The 23,942-nt window shown below is 33.4% G+C and overlaps 1 protein-coding gene and 1 long non-coding RNA gene across 9 annotated transcripts; both read right to left on the bottom strand.

Annotated features, from left to right (window-relative positions):
* Positions 1-399: 399 nt before the first annotated feature.
* LOC126871208 (solute carrier family 2, facilitated glucose transporter member 1-like) lies at positions 400-23,858 on the bottom strand. Of its 8 annotated transcripts, XM_050629766.1 has the most exons (10): positions 23,702-23,855; positions 22,459-22,807; positions 20,747-20,940; positions 12,321-12,351; positions 12,175-12,234; positions 12,063-12,086; positions 5,223-5,321; positions 4,070-4,634; positions 3,494-3,894; positions 400-3,379 (listed from the first exon to the last, which is right to left on the bottom strand). In XM_050629766.1, exons 3-10 carry the CDS (start codon positions 20,923-20,925, stop codon positions 3,032-3,034), a joined length of 1,707 nt encoding a protein of 568 aa, XP_050485723.1. In that variant the 5' UTR covers positions 20,926-20,940; positions 22,459-22,807; positions 23,702-23,855; the 3' UTR covers positions 400-3,031. The 8 variants fall into 8 exon arrangements, with proteins under 8 accessions (XP_050485723.1, XP_050485722.1, XP_050485726.1 ...); XM_050629765.1 differs by lacking the exon at positions 22,459-22,807 and having other exon boundaries at positions 23,702-23,858; XM_050629769.1 differs by lacking the exons at positions 20,747-20,940; positions 22,459-22,807; positions 23,702-23,855 and adding exons at positions 15,652-15,735; positions 15,926-16,822.
* LOC126871257 (uncharacterized) lies at positions 12,799-14,791 on the bottom strand. Its single transcript, XR_007691595.1, has 2 exons — positions 14,644-14,791; positions 12,799-14,521 (listed from the first exon to the last, which is right to left on the bottom strand). It is a non-coding gene; the product is annotated as an uncharacterized LOC126871257 (long non-coding RNA).
* Positions 23,859-23,942: the final 84 nt, after the last annotated feature.

Here is a 23,942-nt window from a genome sequence, read left to right as displayed (position 1 = left end):
CGTAGATTCGTGAATTCGATCGTTCACGAGCGATCGATATACATATTGAGTTTCAATTAAATTGATCAATTTGCATTCCAGTAACTCAGTAATATTACATAGTTTTTATTATGGTGATATTTGTATATCGGCATCAAAAGTTACAGTCTATAACGTGATACATGTCGTTATGATGTTTTATAATAAAATCTGAAGTTGATATGATGCAAGGATAATTTAAATAATCGTCATGATATTGTGAATAATGGATTTCTAATGTATGCCTAAATAATAGTAACAATGTCGCGCGAAATTTACGAATCGTTCCGGATTCCATCTTATGGATATGTATGTTGTATCAATCCCATAAGAAGGAAAGAAAAAAGAAAGAAGTAAGAATCAAAATAACGAATACATGTCTCAGGTATAAAAAGAGAATCTAACACTAAATGCTATAATTGTACCACAAAGAACTTACATGATATAGTTGATGAATAAAAAAATTCGAGATTTAATTATACAAATATTTGTATGTTGGGTTGTACTCATTGTCCACGTAATTCAGTGCTTTTATAACGCTGAACATATGTATGTGTAAAAGTTTGAATATAGAAGTTTTGATTTTTAACGTTATACATAAATAATTTATTGCCTGTTGTAAATTTATTTTTAATTATATTCAAACCATAATTCATATACGTCAGATAAGGGAAAAATAACGCGTTTCGAGCGTTTAAACTTTTACATTTATGTTTATTTGTTCTTTTTATTGCTTATCTGACATTTATGAATATTTATTAAACTCCTTAAGGATTTACAGGTATTATAACAGAATCCTTAATTTTCTATATTATAAATAATAAAATAGGTCTCTTATTATATAACTTAAGCCTCTGACAGACAAATAGTTAGATGGATCATCGTAAGTTAAACAAAATAGTTTCCGGGTAAATTTAGTAAACAAAAATAATTATCTACTGCCTGTATGCATTATTATTCTGTCTATTTTCAATTAACTGTAGCTTAAGATAGTGGTGTGCTTCGTGATTAGGAACTGATTTAATAACTGAATTGATAGCCAATAAGTCTTAGTCTATTTTACAATTATTTCAATTATTATTTCGCTACCTCGATTACTGAATTTAGTAATATAATATCGTATAAGATATAGACTGAAACTTACGTGTTCTATAACAACGTCGTAAATACGATTTAAATTATGTAAATATAAAATACCTTTGTACGTTGAATTATTTTTCGAAAGTATTATTTATCTAATTAATTAATCCATTAGATTTAGATATATGCATGTAGGTCTGGTATAGTCTAATTTAGAGTAATGTATGTATTGCAATGTTTTTAGTTTCACCTACACTTCTACATTTTCTGCATGTTTCAGCATTTAAAAAATGAAGAACCACTATTGGTTAATGAATCTGTTTGTTGGAAAGATACACCGGCACACCGTGAAATCATGGTGATTTCCTGATAAGTTTAGCATCAATGATACAACTACGCGTGAGTATTATTTGGATCTAAGAATGTACGCGGCAAACAAAACATTATACTGTCGGTTCATGATTTACAGCGAAACTAATTCTTCTAAACTATACGTTACGATATTTTAACATGATTTTTGGTTATCGTTTATATTACATTAATTAATTACCTAATAAACATAACAACAACGGTATACAGATTTAAACATTCACTAGTTACATGCATATATAAATACGATTCTCTTCTGTACGCTATACGGTAATATCCTACGTATATCTCTATGTACAAGTGTAACGGTACTCTTCATTTTTCTCATTTGGATAAAATTTCTATTTCTTGCGGCATAATGTGATAGAATTTATAAAAGTCTGTATAATCGTATACATGCAACCAAGAAAACTGTAAAAAATTTAAAAACGTACGTTTTACAATAGCAAAATTTTTGTCGAGAATGAATCTCACGAGTTCCAACAATTTTACGCTATATTTGTCTGATTTCAGATATACACACGTTTCACTAACATTTATAAACACTTTGGAAACGTTTCATGTAAAACAAATTTCTATCGAGGATTTTAGAAACATCGAAGCGTTTATATCGTATAAATTTCTATTTAAAAAAAAGAAAATAATTTTCAACCATGCAGAATGTATACTGATTTTAGCAAGATTTTCCAAATGTAATTCCAATGCAAAAAATATTATATCTTTATGACTAGAGTAATAATATTTAGTATCGGTATAATTAAATAATATCGTTTCTTCGCTATTTTTGAAGATAGAACAACATCTAGCGCGAACAGTATGTGCAGAAGCGGAAATTGTCGTCTAATTCTCTCAATTATTCCGAAGGAACTGCGAGTTAAAATATATATGTTTTCCATTTATGCGTCTCTTCGCATCGCTAATTTCTTCATGTTTTTGATCTTCGATATAAAAATATATATTAGAAATAAAATATTCGTCTCTCTGAGGTTGAGCTTCGTTTAATTCTTTAAAACTATAGTATCTTGATCATTGTAATATTGTATTATTAATTTCATTCGAGGTTTGTGTGTAATAAAGATATAAAAAGAAACGAACAAATTTGTTAAGATGTACAATTCGGTAGTTTTTAACATTGTGTTTCACTATGTTAATGTGTAATTTGATACTGCTTTCGTATGTCACTATAAGTTCATTGTGCCGGTAATAATAGGAACTAAGTTTAAGTTTAATTGAAAGTCAAACTGCTTAAAAAATATGCGCGACTTGACAGCGTTTAGAATACACATTCAAAAGCAAGTACAGCTTTTTAATATTCTTCGAATTCGTCACAAAGTAAAAAATACAATTTTCCGTAGTAATGATTCGCTAAAAAATGTTACGCCTTCGATTCGTGTGAAAACGTGAATAGCATGTTAAAAATAGATGCATTCGTTGTTGTAGTCAAGTCACGGACTCTTTAATGAAAGAAATTCGCATCTACGTTCGATTCATTCTTCTGTGAGAACCTTTCTTTAAGAATAGGTTTCCGATTAATTTCTTAAGCGCAATGACAATATGAAAGTTCTTACTGGTACGATATTTGTCGAAACATGCTACTAATCTCCTCCATCGTTTTGTTCTTTGTCTCGGGTACTTTTTTGTAAATGAAGAAAACGAAGAATGCTTGTAGTGCGGCGAAAATAATGAACACGTAGGCACCTAATGCCTCTTGTAGCGGTAGGAATCCGATACTGACGATGAAGTTGGCCGTCCAATTGACCGCGATAGCAACGGACGTCGCCGCAGGCCTCGCGGATTGATTGAACAACTCGGACACCAAGAACCAAGGGATGCTACCTGGTCCAGTTGCAAATAGGATTACGAACGTCATTACCAGTACAATGGAGGAGTAAGCTGCTGCGCGAGATGTGTCCTGAAAACAAAAAAAAAAAAAAAAAAAAAAAACAAAAAAAAAAGGGATGCATCCGTTGGTTTTTCCTTTAAAGCAATACCGCGATGTTACATTTATTCACGGTAATATACTCACTGCGAAAGCAAGACAAATCGCGAGTAACGCGGTATCGATAAACATTCCGCTGAATCCGGCTAACAGCAACGTTTTTCTTCCAGCTTTTTCAACAAGTATCAAAGAAACGAAAGTCATAACGACGTTCATCGCTCCGACGGCCATCGTTGCATTTTGTGCTGCGGTCTTGTCCAACTGCGCCATCGTGAAGATCTTGGTCGAGAAGAACATGACGGCATTTATTCCGGACAATTGTTGAGCGAACATAACCATGATTGCGATCATCAATGGAATTCTAAGAGATGGATTTACAAATAATTCTTTCAATGTAACCTTTGGTACAAGTTTCACTGATTCGTATTCCGTCCTCATTTCCTCCATCTCATCGTGAACTTCGATCGTGCCACGCAACCAGGCCAAAGCTGCAACAACAAACGGTCGTTTCGTTATCGATAAACGTCTCGCTCCAATAATGCAATAGAATTCTGTTCAATGAAAACAATGTACGCGAAACAAGCGAAACAGCTTTGTACTTTGCGGACGATACACAGACAGCATTAGAAAAGTAATTAACATTGAAAGACTGCGGAGATGTACCTCTCTGAGCTTCCATGTCTTTTCCTTTACTGAGCAACAGATATTTCGGACTTTCGGGACACAATGGAAGCGTGACCACTTGGAAAATTGCAGGGACAATTGTCAGACATAAAAGAAGCGGCCATTGATCGTCAGTGCCCAAAATTTGCTCCAAGCCAAGAATTTGCGATACCAGGATAGACATAGTAATAACTAGTTGATAAACTGTCCCAACGGCTCCTCGTAGATGAATAGGTGATATTTCAGATAGATACATAGGCGCTAAACCAGCGTTTAATCCTGCATTGATACCGATCAGAAATCTTCCGATAATTATCATTTCATAACTTTTCGCTGCTTTGGCACAGCCCTCGAAGATTACTGTGAGCAGGACCAGGATATTGTTCAGTAATAAACCACCCTTTCTACCAAAACGATCGGCTATCGAACCCACCAGAGAGCCACCGATCATTCCGCCTACGCAGAATATCGACACCGCTATTGCCCATATCATCGTTACTTCCGATTGTTTCGTTACTTGCCCAGTACGATTCATCTTCAGGTCACTGATCCAGTTTTCGATGAGCTGTAACACATCATCCATACCGTCACATATCTTTATCATTCACTTTCATTTCTACGTTATCCACTTACTTTATCCACTTACTCGCTTACATTTCACATTCGAAGATTTAATTTGCAATTATAATGTCAAACAATGGCAAATTCAACTGTTTCGTCTATTCGACGTCGAGCAATAGTGGCGCTTGCAAAAATGAATTAAACACGTAAAAATTACACGTAGATACATACAAAAACCTACGATAACTGGGAAAAAGACATTTATTATACGCGTAACATAAAAAGCCTCGTTATTGATTCTAACAACTCGTACGATGTTTGTATGTATATATTGATAATATTACGCGGTAACATTAAGAATAAAAAACGTTGAAAGCATTTAGGATAAATCCAGGGACTTTATTAAACGGAAACGACAAATTATTATTATCGGAACGCAAGCATCGACTATTAGCTGATTTAACAACAACCGATCCTATCCTAAATAAATAACAATTTTGCTTAATAATTGCGCGAATGAATATGATCGTAAAGTAGGCACATATCGACGCTGTGTACAAGAAAAACGCTGACAATGTGTCTTATGAAATACCTGCTGAGGTGCATTAACGACACCAGTGTTGTACCCATGTTGAAACGATGATCCAAGTGCAGCAGCCGCAATAGCAAATGCTAGTCGTCCATTTAGACCCTGCAATAAGGACAATTATTTATTAGATCCGATGGCAAATCAAATCTACGAAATAGACGGACATCTATAGTATCGTGAATATGTTTAACGTTACTAGAAAAGAAACTTACTATCAAAAAGTAGTTACTCCGGATCGTAAAAAGATAGCTTAATGTCTTTATCGAAAGAAAATTAACAGACATTAACGAAGACCGCGATATCAAGTATTTATTATGTTTTATCTAGTTGTTTTCTAATTGGATCTAAAATCATTACACGAAACAAATCTGAGATTGGAGAGAGAGAAGCTTAAACATTAAAAATATTAGGCACATAGACAAAGTTTATAGCGACTAACGTTTGTTTGTAGAGACGAAAAAGGTCATGAAAAATACTGATTGTGGTTCACCAGCAAACATCTACCAAACCGAAGACCTATTTGCGATCTTACCGCTTTCCCAATGTAAGCGAATCCAACTGCTTTCAGAGTCATCGAGAAGTTCTGATCGATTCACTGACGAATTAAACAGAACCGTACTGATAACCAGATTAAACCACCGCAATTCGATCGTTTTATGCAAAATATCTATAAATTGTGGATGTATGTATACTTATATATATAGGTTTCCGGTGTTTCCAAGCACGTGTCAAAAACTACTCTGTAGGTCGGTACCCCTGCCAGGCATTTTTATACCGCTCCTATCCATGGCGCACAACCACGTTAAACACACTGTTGTACATGATACGCACACGTGTCCGAGAGAACTCTACCAGCCAGTGTCTCTCAATTCAAACGAAGCACGAATATAATCTCCAATTTAATTCCAAATTAATTCGTACAATCCATTATACTCCGAAGGTGTTAGCAGCAGGCAACACATATACGTATCATTATTATTATTATTACTATTGTCATTGTTATTATTATTATCGTACTTGGCTGTATTATATGTACATCGTCTACATATGTTATCGTTAAAACAGCGTTTGCCCTTAACTTCACTTTCACCTTTATTTTCGCCCATTATTTTTATGTTGAACACAGAGATCACTTGATACGTACAATACATGTACTAACGTGCAAAGCAGCAACTGTTTGGAAGAAAGGGTAAGTTGAAAGGAAATATTTAATTGACACAAATGGGGGAATATCTGTCAAGTCGTTGATAAAAATACATATGTATCTCACGCGATTTATTATTTCTCATGAATATGCATATTAAGAAGTGCGTTACAGACAAGCCTTGTTTCTACTATACATATACACGGGAGCATATTCCATGGCACGGTTCATTTTCATCGTTTTCTTTTACTCCATCTTTAACCAACCACTGATGTATTCGGAATATAGCTAAGATTTCGAGGCTAAGAATCCGAGCTAAGAATCCGAGAAGCAAAGCTTCGATAAAATAACAAAAGTACCGTTGTAGACGTAAAAGGCGGCAGACCGAGAAAACTGTATTTTATATTTGTCCCTAATGTACGATTATTTATTTTATTTCAAGCTATCGAAAATTTCTTTCGAGCTTGAATGCTCTCACCTCGATTCGTTAAATATTTGATCACGACGCGAAGCTGACTTATCTTTTATTTGATTCGATCGAATTCACTGAGACTTCGTTTCAAGAAAACGACACCATCAACAGCCATGCGAATGAAATTGTTTCGTAAGCATATTTCACACGGTAGTGTAACAGTGCCTTTATTTGTAATTATATATGTTTGTTCGTGTAGGCGATACGCCAGCATAGTTTTAAGGCAAGTACGTTCCATATATTTAAAAAACTATTGTTATCTCCAATAACGATGACAAATACGTAGCAACAGTAACGAAATTCCATTTCATTACGAGTATGATGTCATGGTAGTAATTCTGAAACGAACGCGAACGAACTCATGAAGAAGCGAAAATTTCCTCTTCTTCGAACTTCTTCTTGTTGGCGATTGGTCGAAACAGAGGTGTGTCGATCACGAGCGGTGCCGATTGGCTGACGACGCCAAGCCTCTCTTTTACATCGTGCCTCGTGGCACGGACAAGTTCGAGCATCCCAATTATAGCCACCACATGACACGAACGCAAACAATTTATTAAAACTTTCAAGCTGTCAATTAGTTCGACGATCCTCGATCGTACGGCAAAAACTTTCACGAAATTTCCAAACGACTACTTTATTAATTCAACTACGAACGAAATATATATATATATATATATACACACACATGTGTAGGATCTATACACACGATGATATAACTAATCGACTATATGTATAATATTATTTGCCAGTGATCTGAAATTGTCATGAATAGAATAGTATTCTATCTTAAAGAATTAAATTATATTATATTATATTATATTATATTATCTCTCGCTTATTGCGTATATTTATGCATATATGAGACAAATTTTCTCGCCCAAAGATAAAAAAAAGAATAACGTTGTTTTCACGGTACTATTCTTAAACAGAAATAATTTTGGACGCCACCCCGGATACTTTGATTCTTAACCAGCTCGTTCGTTCCATTCGTTCGAACGAATCTTTTCTTCATTTCGATCAATCTTAAACTAGATTTTATATCTCTTTATAAAATAAAGCTTAGAACTTGTTGGAACTTATTATAAAACCATAGGTATATATTATCATAAAAAAATAATCGCATCTTCAAAATTCTTCATATAAACGTGTTAATCTTATTTACATATTTTTTCTTCCTTTTTATTTACGTATTCGATGACCAGGTGTATGGTATTTAAGAAATTGCGATTTTGCATCGGTTATCGATTTGCGTCATTCGTTGTATGATGTAAGTTGTAAAGAATAGTAAATGTAATTCCGATTTAATCGAATAATGTACATGCTATAAATGCATAAATAACAAATGTTTCGGCGAATAAAATGAAATGCTAGAACAAAGTGCTAAGAAAAAGTTGTAATAATATTTGTAAGTATTCTAAGGGCACCTAACAATTTTACTTTCCATTTTCTAACACAAACATTGGTCTCATTCATCTCGAAACATTATCGTTCAAATTTAGTATTAATTACTGTTCAAGGTTTTCATATATAAAACTAATCATACATATTGGTTAGATTAATACACACGAGTATCAGCTTTTTCCCTCACTGTCTATTTGCCAAATTTTTGAACTAACGCGAACCATCATTTACGAACTGTACAGATGCCTCGGTACTATTTACTCGTGATATACTTTGTTCACAAACTTGAACAAGAGATCACAATTCGAATAACGTCACCGGCGTATAATTTAACTTTATGTATGAATGTAACTCCTAACATACAGTTTCCGATTAATTTCCTGTCACTTTCGAGATATAAGGATTTTACTTACAAACAATTTTCCAGGCAATATGCGTATTATCCAACGAAAGGGCAACTCGATCTTTTTAATAATCGTCACGAACGTTTCCGTTCTTTTACTTCACCTGTACTAGCTGGTACGCGCCGTATTAAAAAAAAAAAAAAAAAAAAAAAAAAAAAACGAATATTAGAAAGCTTTGCGATATTTTAACCGAATTAAATTATCAAAGTACGACGACAGTTTCAGAAAGATAATGAAATTTCTGTTGCGAAGCCTACGCAACGATCTCGTTCAACGATTATTCGTTAATCGTTATTTATAAGCAATCTCGATAATGCAACTCTCGACCAAACTTGATTTAAATAAAATAGTTTCTCTCTCCCTCCTTCTGTTTCTTTAAACTTAACGTAGGCCGGCAGTGAAATAATCTTATGCTCCTATAAATATAATCAGCTCAAAAAAAAGGAAAGAAATAAACGTGGTTAACAACACGTTCGAAGAGATAAACGAGGCAAAATCTATAAAAAAAATAGAATTCCCGAAACTAATCGGCCAATTTGAACGTTCTATTAGTTCTGTATTAAAATCAGACGATGGAGATAAACCTGAATCGTATTTCTTTGTAACTGAAAATAAGAAGCAATGAAATTATTATAATCTTACTTCTAATGGCGCAAAGTGTAAACTTTTCCACGTTTTGAAAATCTATGGTACCTCGAACGTTCAAATTGAATATTAATATTTTACCGCTAACAACATTTGCATACCGTTCCACGGTACTCGGAGCAAACACGACAGATCGATTTCGAAGAATATTTTGTCTGCTGCGAAATTGACACGATAACTAATAATGCGTTAATACGAGGTATTTGAGCAAAGATTGTGTATTCGAGCGAAGAAAGAAAAATGCGGTAACGCGATGTATAATAACGTCTAGTTGTTGATTTAGCATTGTGGGCAATTAACATTATACTTGTATTAAATATAGTTTTTTACCTGTAGCGTGTAGCTCATGGTAAATCGATAAAATTTCGTAACCGTTACTACTAAATATTATACGTTATACTTTATCGGAGGAAGGTTTTGCTGTCACTAACGCGTATATAAAATGCGAATCACACACAGATGCGGCAACAGTGAAGAGACAACGACCGAATCGTTCCGTGTCACGGTCGCGTATGAAAGCTACTGAGACCAGATTCGTGCTAACGGGTCGAAAGCCGATTTTCGAAACCAGTCGTATCTCCCTCTCCTCTCTTTGCTTCTCCCTCGAGCTTGGGCCCCTCGAACGACCAATTGGACGACACCAAGTTACCTACTTACCTCTCTCACCGATCCCCAGCATTTCACCCGATGAAATTCACAGGAAAAGAAATTCACGTTAACAATCGTCCATACTTGTTTACGACGATTTTGCTCTTATTCCTTTCTTTCCTTGATAATTAATTCGATCGCTTACATTTACGAATACCGCTTACTAACACAGCAAATGTACGTTCCTGTTTATCATCGAATCCCATAATAGGTATGGATAACTCATTATTCGCGACGTTGTTTCATTTACGGTACGATCAATTTTTGTCAACAAATTTTTTCTATCGAATAGAGGTAAAATTTGGGTAAAAACGCTCGACTTTGTTTCAAAATCAATAGTTTGTCGGCGTTCTATCGAAGACGAGTAATTTCAAGTAACAACTGCGAGAGATCGTTCTGTACAACGATACGATCGCCAACCACTTCCTGGTTAAAAATTTAATTCGTCTACACGATATAAATTAAACAAAAATGTACGCTCCGGATTAACACGTAATTATAGAGCAGTTGTATAGCCGAACAGTTTTAAACATTATAATAACGCATTTGGATTTCTTACGTATGTCCTTCTCAATTTCATCGATCTTAAACCAAAGTTCTATCGGACGAGCTTATATTTCATCCGCCACGTATCAAATCAATATGTTTACGCGGTTGAGTATAATAGCAATATCTTATATCGTGATGTAAGGCTCATTTTACAAAGTTTTTACAAAGAGAATTTTCTGTTATTGCCAAGATATTAGAAAGATAAACATTACTATTATATTAAAATGGCTGTTTGAGAAAATTTAAATAGACACTATGAGAGAGAGAGAGAGAGAGAGAGAGAGAGAGAGAGAGAGAGAGAGAGAGAGAGAGAGGATTTGAACAAAATATTACTCTAGCTGGATCTATTATTTTGTTGTTACAAGCTCGTACCGTCTCAATGCAAAACCGGATGTAGCCTTTTAATGTAGCGCTCGCGTTGCCTGCACCAATTTTATAGTTAAGAATATTAAAGTCAGAGTGGTTGTCGTAATCAACGTAATCCGGAGAACACTTTAACGACGTATTACCTCTATTCTTTGGAATTCATCTTGGTCGATACTTCTGCGGATCACGGTGATCAAATTTATTTGCGTTCGAAGCAAGAAGAAAAAGTTGGCCGCATAGACAAACATTTTCAACTATTTATTTCCCTTGGTTGCGCACTCTTTTACCCGGTTTTTCTCCTCTAACCATTCGCTTTGTTTAAACGTTTAGAAAGTTTCACGAAAATAAATAAACATCGTTCTAAGCGGAATATTTCAAAGATATTATTAAACTGCGGTTCGATAGACTTTGACGGCTTCGGTATCACTAGACAAAACGGAAATTACGCAGACTGTGTAAACCGTAAACTCGTGTTCCGAGGAATTGGGCGGTTCTACGTGTACAACGATACGACGTTTCAAAGATAAAGACCTAGAACGAAGTGGAGTATATCTATTTCTTTGCAACATGATATTTTTAACGAATAAGAAATTGACGAATTTCTAGAAAGTGAAATTCAAACGCCGATACAAATCAACTGCTCGATCATTTTTAACGCAACCGCTTATTACAAAAACTTGTTCGTATGTACGTACGTACTTAGTAAAATTGGAAATAAGCATTCAACAGAATATAAAGATGTGATGGATTTACAAACGACGTTTCAAAATATGTGAGAAATATAAGAATAAATGAGATAAAAAGGTAAAGTCAAGGAAACGACGATGTGACCTCCAGCCGTGGATATTCTTGTCTATCCGAAACTTATAATTTAATAGACAGGGCATAGAGAACGATTGTATTATCGCCGGTGACATTCGACATGGCCAAAATTTGAACTTTACACAAGATTAGGTTCCTCTCGGTACGCGCAACTTTACTCGTCGTGAGTTAACAGACGACGAAAAATGGCTTCGATAAACGCGCTTACCTTCGTACACGAGGTAACATTCGAGATTCGCGCAGGAACAACGAAATCGAAATAAAACGGCTGCTCCAATAAACAATAATAAATAATTTCGATGACTAAACAAAGAAGAGTTAACGAGTAAAAATACGAATTAAGATACTTCTCGTATTAAAGATTATCGTTCACGGTTCTATCGTATACTCACCCACCGCTTATCCTCCGTGGTAGGCTGCGTGTGAAAGAATAAACAAAGTAACAGGAAAGATAAGATTCGTTTTAACGCTATTTGTACTGAAGTTTTGGAAAAAATTCTTTACCTTTGGCGCTGGTGTTAAAGGCGATGGCGTTGTAGCCTGTTTCTCGATTTCATTGCTCGACTAAATCGAAATTTGTTAATTACGTACGCATATCGAAAATATTCAAATGTCTATAAATTTTATATTAATTTCTTTCTTTCTAATACCTTGTCATTTTCCGTTGCCATTATAAAGCGGCTTGTAAAAAAGAATCGTAAATTATATATATATATATATATATTATATTAATGATAAAATGAATAATTTACGAAATAATGTTTACAAGAGAAGGAGAAATGAATATACGTAGATAGTAAAATCATTGGAGTAAAATCTGGTCTTACGCAAGATTAAAACGTTTAAGATACTTCGAATCATTTCATGAGATTATGCGAAGTAATTTCAAGATAATTTAAAAATCAAATGGTTATAAATATATCCACTGTATGTATTTACGATGTATTATGAGGTGAAATATGGAATATACAATGAAGGAGTAGCAAACGATTGTTAATCGACATCTCGAGTTCACATCGTGATCGTAAGGATTGTAAATGATCGCGCATGATGCAGTCAACAATACGACAACCAAAAAGGTTCAACAGCATTGTACTTCTTACGGAGTTCGTATCGTACGTGGTCATCTTTCTTGCGTGTTTTTTTTTTTTTTTTTTTTTTTTTTTTTTCTCTTTCTTTATCGCGCTGTGATACCCGCTGATGAGACAATTTCAGCAAACCCACACTGAAGGTCATCCAAGGTCAAATGTGGCAGCAAAATAAGCTTTCTTACGTTATAGACAATATCTCAATTGGTGACCATTTACGTGAACGCAAAGTTGCAATTCTCGTATCGCTATACATCTCGTAGCCGTGTCTTTTGCGACAATCGTTCTTACATGTAACCAAATAACCGGTTCCTTTTAATTTTCCTAACCCAACCGCAATCTTCGAAATATTCGATGCAAGGGATATATATACGGGTATCGTTGAATATCGTTCAGCATACAAGGCTTAAAATCCCTATCGAATTTTATTTCTTTCTCCATAAATGACAATCGTATCTAATTGCTCTTCCAGTGAAAACTTCATTTTGATAATAATCGTATCGATCGATAGTCATATATTTGATTTAGCAATCATTCACGCTAATCTTACAAACTGCCGCGATGTTTACATTCTTAGCTACACGCCGTGTATTAATAGAACATAAACAATATTTTAAAACTATTCATTTACATAAAAATACGGATCTAGATCTAGCGACGATAAGATTTTTCGATCCACGCTGATCCATAACTCGAAAGAAATAACACATAATAATCGTTCTACCATCTTCGATGACCTTGGATGACCTCCAGCGATAGTTTGCCGAAGTCGTCTCAATACCGACTATCGCACAGCATTTCATTGAAAAAACTCGGAACAACCTTGAAATCTCCTCTATGCCTTCATCTACATAAAAATGTCTGTGTCACAGCATGCCCCCCTCTATACCGTGCAACTTTTGTATATAACATTTTTTCGTGTTACTACGAATGACGGAAATATTCAAGTTGGGTATAATTATTGCCCCACTTTGTATGTATACGATTCTACACGATTTCATTGATTCAAAGGAAAGACAATTTTACTTTCATTCAGCAACAAAGAATGTTTCTATTAATGTGATATAGCATAACAAATAATATTCTTTTATATTGTAAATTATCTTTTATATATTGCTCTTATTATGCTTATATATAATATACATATAACGCGCACGCGCGTATATGTGTGTATATATAGCATGCTTTATATTACAGCATCCCGTTTCATTTAATGATACTTTAATGACTATAATGTTATAATCATTATTATAGATAAAAAATAGATATCACTAAGGCAACGTCGTAATGGAGTCATCGAAAGGGACTCTAGCTTGCTTCTATATAAATTGTATGTACGTAAATAATCAATCTTCGTTTCGATCAATATAGACAAAATATGTAATATCCAGGGGCGGCTACTCAATACGCGCTATCGTGCTGCAGCATGCTAAAAAATATTTCAAAAATCGCTGATATTATAATTTTCGTTTCATGCTGTTATTTATTCGTGACTCGTTGTCACAGCGAGTTGATTTCTTGCATAAACGACGCGTGCGTCAGTGACTGTAGCAGGCTCGCAGCAGTCACGGATTGCCTTCTCGTTCTACTCGTCAGGCGGACACAACGTTTGAAAATCGCTTCTAGACTAAACAAAAGTCTATCGCTGTCCATTGTATCGATATCAATATAGCCGTTAATATCTTCCCTCACAGTCTCACACTTTTTCTTCGTTCAACGTGTTCCGTCCCTTGCCGCAGTCAGTGTCACACGTTCTCTGGTTACTGTGAATATTTAAAAGTGTCCCTTTTCATTGTGTTGACCCAATTCGAACCTTAATTTAATGCTCGAGTATATCAGTCCTTGAAAATTAATTCCGTGGATTCTTTGACTTGTTTGCACTTACGCGATCTTTTCAAGAAAAAATTCAAATTAGAACACTGGGAAGAGCTACTCCTCATTTGACTTATCGTTCGGACAACCAAGGGGAGAGAACATTGTTCCATATACAACGCCAGAGGTTAGTGACATGTTCGCAGTCAAGAAAAATCGTCGAGCCGATTTAATTATTTAAGACTGTTTACGTGTAATCACACGTGCATGTAGCACGCAGCACGCTACGTGTAAAATCTACGAGCCGCCACTGGTAATTACCACCATTAAAATATGTAGGAGGTTGTAACAAGCCTATGATAATTTCGTGTGCGAAGAAATGGAGTGGATGAACTTTTAACGAAACAGTCTGTGTCAAAAATTGTTTAACTAACATATCCTGTCTATATGTATATATGTGTGTTTTTATTTTTCTTCATACATCATGTAATATGGTATCGTTACATCGCGCAACTTTCCTTCAAACTCATAATCTTTGTTTAAATTAGTTCCTTTCTCACATCTACATACATATCGAAACATTGTAAGTTAAAGTCTAACTGAAGAAACAATTCTAGTCAAATTACCTTTACCTTCTTATCATTCACAACTGTTGCAATTAATAAATACAAATAACGTAATCAATGCTGACCATTATTATTTTATCGTAGGAATCAAAACATTTCTTTGCATCGAATTGAATTTAATTTTAGAATCATTATTGATATCAGTATAAAGAATTACCCCTTACGAACGATATATACATATATTTACATTACTAAAATGCATTATATACATACCTACAATCTCAGAAGAGTCAGAAAGAAATTTTCTATTTGTACCCTACCCTCGATAATACATGTCTACTTGCAACTTGTGATTGTCAGTTTGCCTCTATCTGCTTTAGGTTTACATTGAATTTACAAAAAGCAAACGTACAATTCGTTTGATGAATTTTCATAAGAGAAATAGCGGCTGTTGCCGCGCGAGTGGAAAGCGCAACACAAATGAAACACGTATGTCAGTATGTATGCGTACTTACTTACTGTTGATGACGTAGTCAAAGGGAACACGGGTTTGACTATTCCAAACGAGTTCACGTTCGATTCTCGTATGCTTATCTTCCCTGGGTAAACGAATAACCGACCAAGAAGTCTCACTGTATTTTTGTGCGCACGCGCGAAAATTTTCATTGCAATTCCAAATCTAGCATTGCTTAATTTTTGATCCACTTGGAAAATTATCTCTAGTCTAAGTCATTCGATCAGAGAAAACAATAATTATATCCAGATAACAAAATAAATTTACTCTCTTACTCTATTGTCTTTCCTTTGTTTCTTTCCTTTGTTGTTGTTGTTGTTGTTGTTGTTGTTGATTATAGACCATAAATATTTTAAATTTATTTTAATTCTATAGTTTAGTTATTTAAGTCAAGTGACTTTTTTCTAATAAATTTTTTCTAATAAATTTTCTAAAATAATATTACTTGATATAACACAGAGAAATTAAAGGTTATATGTGTAAATTATCTAAAGAACTCAATATTTATTCGAAATATTAATATATCACTTTAGAAAAATTGGAAAATTTCACTTTCGCATTCGCGTTTACTATTGCATAACGGTTGTTCGTTCCTTATATCTTCTTACATTTCACATTAAAAGCCATTATGTACGTATTATGAACTTTATTGATTTACAACTTGCATAACGCGAAAAATAATTGACCTCGAATATTATTAGTTATAAATATCACGCAACATCTTTTTAGATTTACACCGATTTTACTTTGTATTCGATTAAGCATTCGGATATATCATCACACATATATTTTTTAAAGACACCGTTCTTATCACAATTAATTTCAATGTATATCTTCATACACAACCATATAATGTTCTTATACGAGTAAAACTAACGGAATTTTTAAACGACCATTAGGTCAACAATCTGTTAAATAGCGTTCTTCAGCTTGTAGCATACGTATTCGCGTAAGGTATGAGGTATACTGACTTCCATTTCTGGCTGTTTTTGTCGAGCCTGCGCCACCACGGACGCCTATGTGGGCCAAATGTTTACCGGTAGATCGATATATTTTGAAACATGTTACTTTGGTTAAGGGGAAGTACATCATAATTCGCGTAATTTAGAATAGAAAACTTATTACGTTGACACATATGGAGATTACTGATTGCAAATATCATAAATGACTATAGATTAAATAAGAAATTTAAAGCAAAGTGCGTGCATGCGTGCGTGTGTGTATGCACATGTACATAATAATTATATAAATTTAATATTTCATTATTTTATGTTAAGTAAAATAAACATTTATCTAAAATGCGACTTTATTATCTTTGTATAACTAATTTTTTAAATATAACGTATATGTGTAAACATATTCTAACCTCTTCTGAAGTATACAGATATGGTATAGAGGTAAGAAATGACTATACTTTTGATCGTAGAACATTTATCAAATTATTGATATGAAAGAAAGGAGATGCAATGAGAGTATGCGGATATGTAATAAAACGTACTTAGTTATCTTATCTCAGGTAAAAATGAACGATACCATCGCGTAGGCGATAAACGACGGCTACACATTCGATGCAACTGCGAGCTATACGCTCGCTACGCGACGTCATTACTCGGTAGATGGCGAGCCCCCAAGAATCATTCTCTCTCTCTCTCTCTCTCTCTCTCTCTCTCTCCCCCGCATCCCTCTTCCTGCTTCCTTCCAGCTCTTTGCTACATAACCTTTGAATTTTTACATATATGTTTACAATCCTCTTATTTCTTTGCACCTACTTATTACTTTATTTTTTGTAAGAAATTTGAAACAAAATCTTTGAGTACGTATAGTTATCGCATCACCTATTTATTGTGATTAATAATTACAATGTAACATTATGCTTCAAAATTATATATACATAACACAATTTAATTTATTGTATTATACAAATTTAGCAAACAATATTAGGGACGATAGTAAGTAGTAATGATACCTTTATTCAAGCGTGAATAAGTTTAAATGAATTCAAGTTTCATGATAATCCAATTTCTTTGTTTGCAATTTACAATTTAAATACATATGTAATACAAAAATATTAAAAACTTAAATTATTGTAAAATATTCTGATATTAATATATTATATTTATAAAGGGAATTCATATAAAAGAAATTTGAAGTCATTTCCTTTAGCAAGTTGATGCCGTAAAACAAGCATGTATTAGCATTTCAAATTATGTTCCATCCATTTTCAAGCTGTTACATAGGTACGTACGTTCATCGAATCCAATGTTCTAAAACAATTATTGATAATTTAATTATAATTTAGAAATATATAATGCAATCGTAAAGAGAACTAAAGGATGTTTATATATTTTATATTTTATATTTATATTTATATTTATATTTTATATTTTATATTTTATATTTATATAAGAAAAGATAAAAAATCTGAGAAATGCACATTCATGTTTCAAATGAATAATCCTTTTGAGAAATTGCGTACATACATACATGACTATATGAAACGTGTCATAATTATAGGCTCATAATACAAAGGACAAATACATATGTAATGTGAAAGAAACGCAATCTATGAAGCGAATTTCGTAACTGATACATTAATCGAATGGTTATCGTATTTTACAACGATGAAGAAAAAGTTATAAATAAATAACAATTTTTAATAATTGTATGTCGTTTAAAAATTGTTTCATGACAAACATAAAAATTGAGATTCTTATGAAACGAACATTACTGCTTATATTTTTTATTTAATAATAAATAAAGGAACATAATTCGATAATTTTTAGAACGTCGATGCGTTCTCGGTTTCCTGTGGTTTTTAAGTATATATGTTGAAGAAATGAACGTTTTGAACCGACAGATTTTTGCGAATATCTGGATTTCTAAGAGAGCCCGGCGATTGTACGTACGGGGAGAAAGTTGTTCAAAATGTTGATTTCTACGACATATTTCAAAATCGTCGAAATCGAGAACGCGTGGACTTTTTAAATTCTGAATAATTCCCTATAAAATTCCCCATAACTTCACATATTTACTCATAGCATTATTAATTTAGCAATTCGTATAGCATTAATATAAATTTAATATATTTTTACTCATCGTAAATTGCATGTTGCGTTTATGTAACATTCATATGCGATTGCGTCAGATAGTATAGATATCTCGAGGAATTAAAGAACACCGACAGACGACAGGTGACGTGCCTTGTACACACCCACCGAATCGACCAATCAGGAGCTAGGTTATCAAGCGTTCTCAAATCATTTCCTACACACAAGTTGTCTATAACTATTTTTCAAGAAAACAATATTCGTTGTAAAACATATACTGCTTTGAAACAGAAAAAGATAATTAAGATAAATTTAGGGAAACAAGATACGTTTAACATTATTAACATTAGATACTGTTATGATAGAACCGCGACATGTTAACCACTGTTTGTGTCAATACATCGTCCTTAGACTGGTAACTGGGAACGGAAAACCGAATGAAAGGGAAAATTCACCTGTTGATGAGAGTATAAAATTCTAATCTTTTGTACAACATAAAATCGAACATCTTGAAACAATAGTTATTTTGAATAACTAAATTATAATATAAGAACAAGACTTTGATACAACTTTTATCGAAAATTTTATTCCAGATGTTCCCATCACACGTTATTGCTAGTTTTTAAAATTGTTTGATAGAAAAATATATTTTAAGAGATAAACGAATCATACTTGTGTTGCAATTGCTGACAAATGTGATTTGTAGCATTTACGTGATTATTAAAAAAAAAAAAAAAAAAAAAAAAAAAAAAAAAAAAAAAAAAAAAAAAAAAAAAAAAAAAAAGAAAAAAAAAGAATTCACTAAAATAAGATTTTATAAAATCCATAATTATAGAATATTGATATAATACGAGCGATAAGTATCGTTTAATTATCCGATAGGTACTAAGGGCATATTAATTGAATGCTTAGAATTCTATTAACTAGGGTCAAATGCGTATCTACGTACAGTAGTTTAGAGCTCATCTTACGTCATTCGAAGAAACCACAGATCGTTTGTGATCAAGAAAGCATTACTAAAGACTAACGATATTTGCTGCAAACTCTAGAGAATCGATCAATGATCTGTGATGCGTAAGGTCAAGAATTCCGTCAATCGTTCATGCGTTCTATTGATTATAATTATCGTAAAGCAACATTGATTCAAAATATTATTTCATTTTTACTCTATAATCGACATCCCTATGGAATTTCTAAGATCGCAAGTATTGCACATCGTTCTTGAATATCGAAATCTAAATGTCATTTTAACCATTTAATTAATTTTGATTGCTTGTTGTTATATGATATATTATCACAGGGGAAATTCCTCTCTGATATTGTATATTTTATATTAAACGATATTCATTTCAAAGATTGTCGTTATTCAATAGGTAACCTTAAACGTAAATATAATTAGTTTCTCTTCAAATAAATTATCTTCTTTTCGTGCTTCCCTTCTTACGTTTATATGTATATATGAATCGTTAGGTCGTTTACTAATGAAAGTTCTGCGGATCATTCGTAAGTTGTGGTAGATTACGCACCGATGATATTTTACTAACTTACTAATTTCATTAACTTACTTATATCTATATCTATAGATTGTCAAAAATTTCGATCAAGTGGGAAATTTGGTCGATACGTATGTTTCCTTCAAACGACCAGTATTATTTGGATGAAAATATTACAGTAAAAAATCTGCAGAGCTTAGTTAACGACTTATTATTGCTTCATTGTCTGACAACATTCGTATCTATATAAATTTCACTCGGCATTTACATCGAATCAGCTATTACTTTTATTATATAGTTATTTTATACATTTCATGTTTGTGTTTTTAATAACAGTAGTTAGTGTCATGTTGTGTGTGTATTTAATATCAGTAATGGTTTATTGCAATTTTAGCAATAAAAAGTAAATTAGTACAACATACGATAAAAATACATTAGTAGAATATCAAGAGAAGATGTAAGAAAATGCTAATATGTCTAAAAGTAATTTGTTACATAAGCAATTTAAAGATATTTCGATAAATGATTTGAATATATATAAAAACAATCTACTCACTTTTCCAGCCGAGACAGGTATAGTGGTTTCTCTAGCATAAATCGGAACGTCCATATCACTAACACTGCTGCTGATACTAGGTGCTCTGGAATCTGGTCGACCATTAATAGGAACAGAAAGATGCGTTGGCCTAAGTGGATGAGATTCCGCGACAAAACCTTCTCCAAAGTCTTCGTCATCTCGATCCATTTTTCCTTACAACACCGAAGATAATATACATAAAGCGATAAACCAACGTATTTGTCACTTTTGATAAATATCAATCAATCTCAGCCACCTCGCCGATTTCGATGATTTTTGAATATGTTGTAGAAATCAACGTTTGGAACAACCTTTTCCTCTACATATAATCGGTTGCCTGGTCTTAGTTTCCGACATATCCGGAAAAAAGCAGTCGATATCACTACTATGAATTTTGCCTGTAATTGTCCGTCCGTGGCAGCGTATGCGTCAGTATTGATTACCGGCCGCTGTAAGACGGCCTGATAAAATGACGCCCAGTCTAAACCTAATTCTTATCTTTTGTTTGTAATTTATTTGCATATCTTCTTGTTAGGTTTAAGTTGGACGCTATTTTATCCGGCGGTCGCGTCGTAAGGTAGCCGACGACCAATACTCACGCATGCGATACCAGCCTACGCGGGCGCCTACAAATATAGGCAGAATTCACGGTATGGTACCGACACTTTTTTTCCCAATATCTCGGAAACTAAGACCGAGCGGCGATTTTACGTATAGGAAAAAGTTGTTCGAAATGTTCACTTTTACAATATATACAAAAATCATCGAAAACGGTGAGGTGAGTGACATGTCGATAATTAACATAATAAATTTACATTGAGTATTTACTATACTCTTCAAGCACGTTGGAAATGTAGAGATTTCGTTTTTAGATGGTAATTATTACCGAAAAGAGAAGGGTGATATACAACTTTGTAATTGACTGAAATATTGCGGTTTCTGCATAAATTATTAAAGATAAAAATAGATATATCATTAGAATAATGACAATTGTCAATTATGCGTCGTAGATAATGTACGTAAAATTAGCGCGAGAATGTGACAACAGTACGCTTTCCCTATCAATTATTTGGCAAAGAATCAAGGCTAGTGACTCGATGACACACTCCCCACTTCTATTGAAAATTTCGTCCTACGATCATTCAAGAAAATCATTAGAAATTAATGTAACTTTTGTACTAATTACATATTTCGAAAACATCAACATAATTCACACTGTTCGCTATTTAGGATTTCAAAGACACATAAATACACAAAATTTAGGAGCAAATTATAACGTATAATTTGATTTAGAATTAAAATTAACATACTTTCTTTTTTTACTTGATGTTGTGAGTTTTACTCTCTTAATTTCTTGTGTTAAAAATGTGTATATTTATAATAGATTATTAATTACGTTTTAAACGAGCATGTTTCTCGCAAATCACTCGACATGAATTGGCAAGAATTCTTGAATATGCTATGCATATTTAACATTTATACGTTCGACCAATGAACCAACGTTTAAAGGTTTCGCACGTGAAAGGAAAAAAAAAAAAATGATTTTTCCATATACGATTCGTTGTATATAAGATGAAATATATTAGTTCGCTCGAGCCAATATGCCGACCGTGAAAAATCAGGACATGGTCCATTGACGTCAACAAGGAGTCTAAAAGCTGTTATAAGAAAAGCATGACATTATTAATTACCTCGTGCTCAGGCGAAGTAGAAACGATAGAAAGAATAGAATGAAGAGAACAGTTCGGCAAGAGTCCGTTGTTTCTCAATGAGTGAACCTGCACCTCTTATAGCGCTGATTGTGAAAGGATCTGTTGAACGTGTTACCGATGAAATCGACGATAAAAGCACGAAAATACGGGGAGCAAAATATCGAAGATCAGAGCATCCGTCCACCCAGGGTGTGCTCTTGAGACTGAGCTAGAGGACGCATCAAGTCGCGACGTCGCCGTCGTCGTCGCCGTCGGCAAGACGTAGCCGTCGGCCTCCGGCTGGATTTAATTTTAACGCGTACGTCGTTAGACGAGCCTCCGACTTCCTCTAACAACGAACACAACTACGTTAATGCATCGCCTCTTCTTCCCCCTCGATTCTTCTATTCTCCTATATTTCTGCATCAATTAATTTTCTTGCTTCAATTGATTTCACTTGACCTGGTAGCATATCCTACCGACAGATTCTATCAGACTTCTAACTATTCCAATATCTTCCGAAGATGTTCATATTTTTTCTTACTCCACCTTGCATTCTTAGAATTAATCACTGTTAAAATCGTCTTTATTTGATAGAAATTAAAAAAAAAAAAAATTGATAAAAAACAACGTAAACCTTTACGTTCAAAAGGTACTTATATATTTAATGTTTATTATTCCTACATCTTTTCTTATAAGTCAACCTCCTTTATATTCGTCATCATAGAAATTTCTTCATCAATTGTATCTTACATATGTATCTATCTCACAATCGAATAAAAGATATCTATTAATCAATGTCAACTTTGTACAACAAATTATTGTCGCTATTTAATTTCAATTAATTTTCATCGTGTTTTCTAATAACATTGATTACATAAAAAAAAAAGAACACTCGATTTTAAGACTAGCTATGTGTATCAAAGGTGGTTTACTTCAACTGATACCGATTTATAAAGTTACGTTTCTATACATAATTTTAATGACGCACTACTAGAAAAAGATATCGTATACTAAAGAGTATGTAATAACTAAAATATCATTCGACTATTTCTAACATAGAAAATTTGAAATCTAGTGAAATATCATTGAAATATAAAACTCTTTTCTTGTTAGAATATTGAAAAGATAATTACAGTATTTGTATTTGATATTTTTTAATCAATATTTTTTATTAAAAATACAATCAGGGATATAATTTAACACTTATTAAATCTTAGAATATTGTTTCTCATAAACTTACCAGCGTCATCTGGTGAATTATTCAGTTACCGAGTGTTCATAGGGCCGTATTCATAGTTCGTTCTCAAGACAATGCTTAAATTTTTATAAAGTAATGCGTCTTTATAAAGTCGATCTTATATCCCTTAAGAAATCACGAATTCATAATGGTTGCTTAAGAAGGTTTATCAGGAAGAAGCAAACGCTTATACGCAGAATCGTCTTATATTCACTTTCTTTCCAAAGTCTTTGCTTAAGACCAC

The sequence above is a fragment of the Bombus huntii genome, chromosome 11, assembly GCF_024542735.1.
Source record: "Bombus huntii isolate Logan2020A chromosome 11, iyBomHunt1.1, whole genome shotgun sequence".
In the NCBI taxonomy this organism is placed as follows: Eukaryota; Metazoa; Arthropoda; class Insecta; order Hymenoptera; family Apidae; genus Bombus; species Bombus huntii.
Note: the sequence above shows the minus strand (reverse complement) of the source record. Positions and strands in the feature narration are given on the sequence as shown.

Bases quoted from the DNA above. Each gene is read 5' to 3' on its own strand.
- LOC126871208 (XM_050629765.1), bottom strand. The intron at 12,352-20,746 runs GTGAGTAGATTG...CTTTTTTACAAG, and splicing joins TACCTGTCTCGGCTGGAAAA to CCGCTTTATAATGGCAACGG. The intron at 12,235-12,320 runs GTATTAGAAAGA...ATTTCGATTTAG, and splicing joins TGGCAACGGAAAATGACAAG to TCGAGCAATGAAATCGAGAA.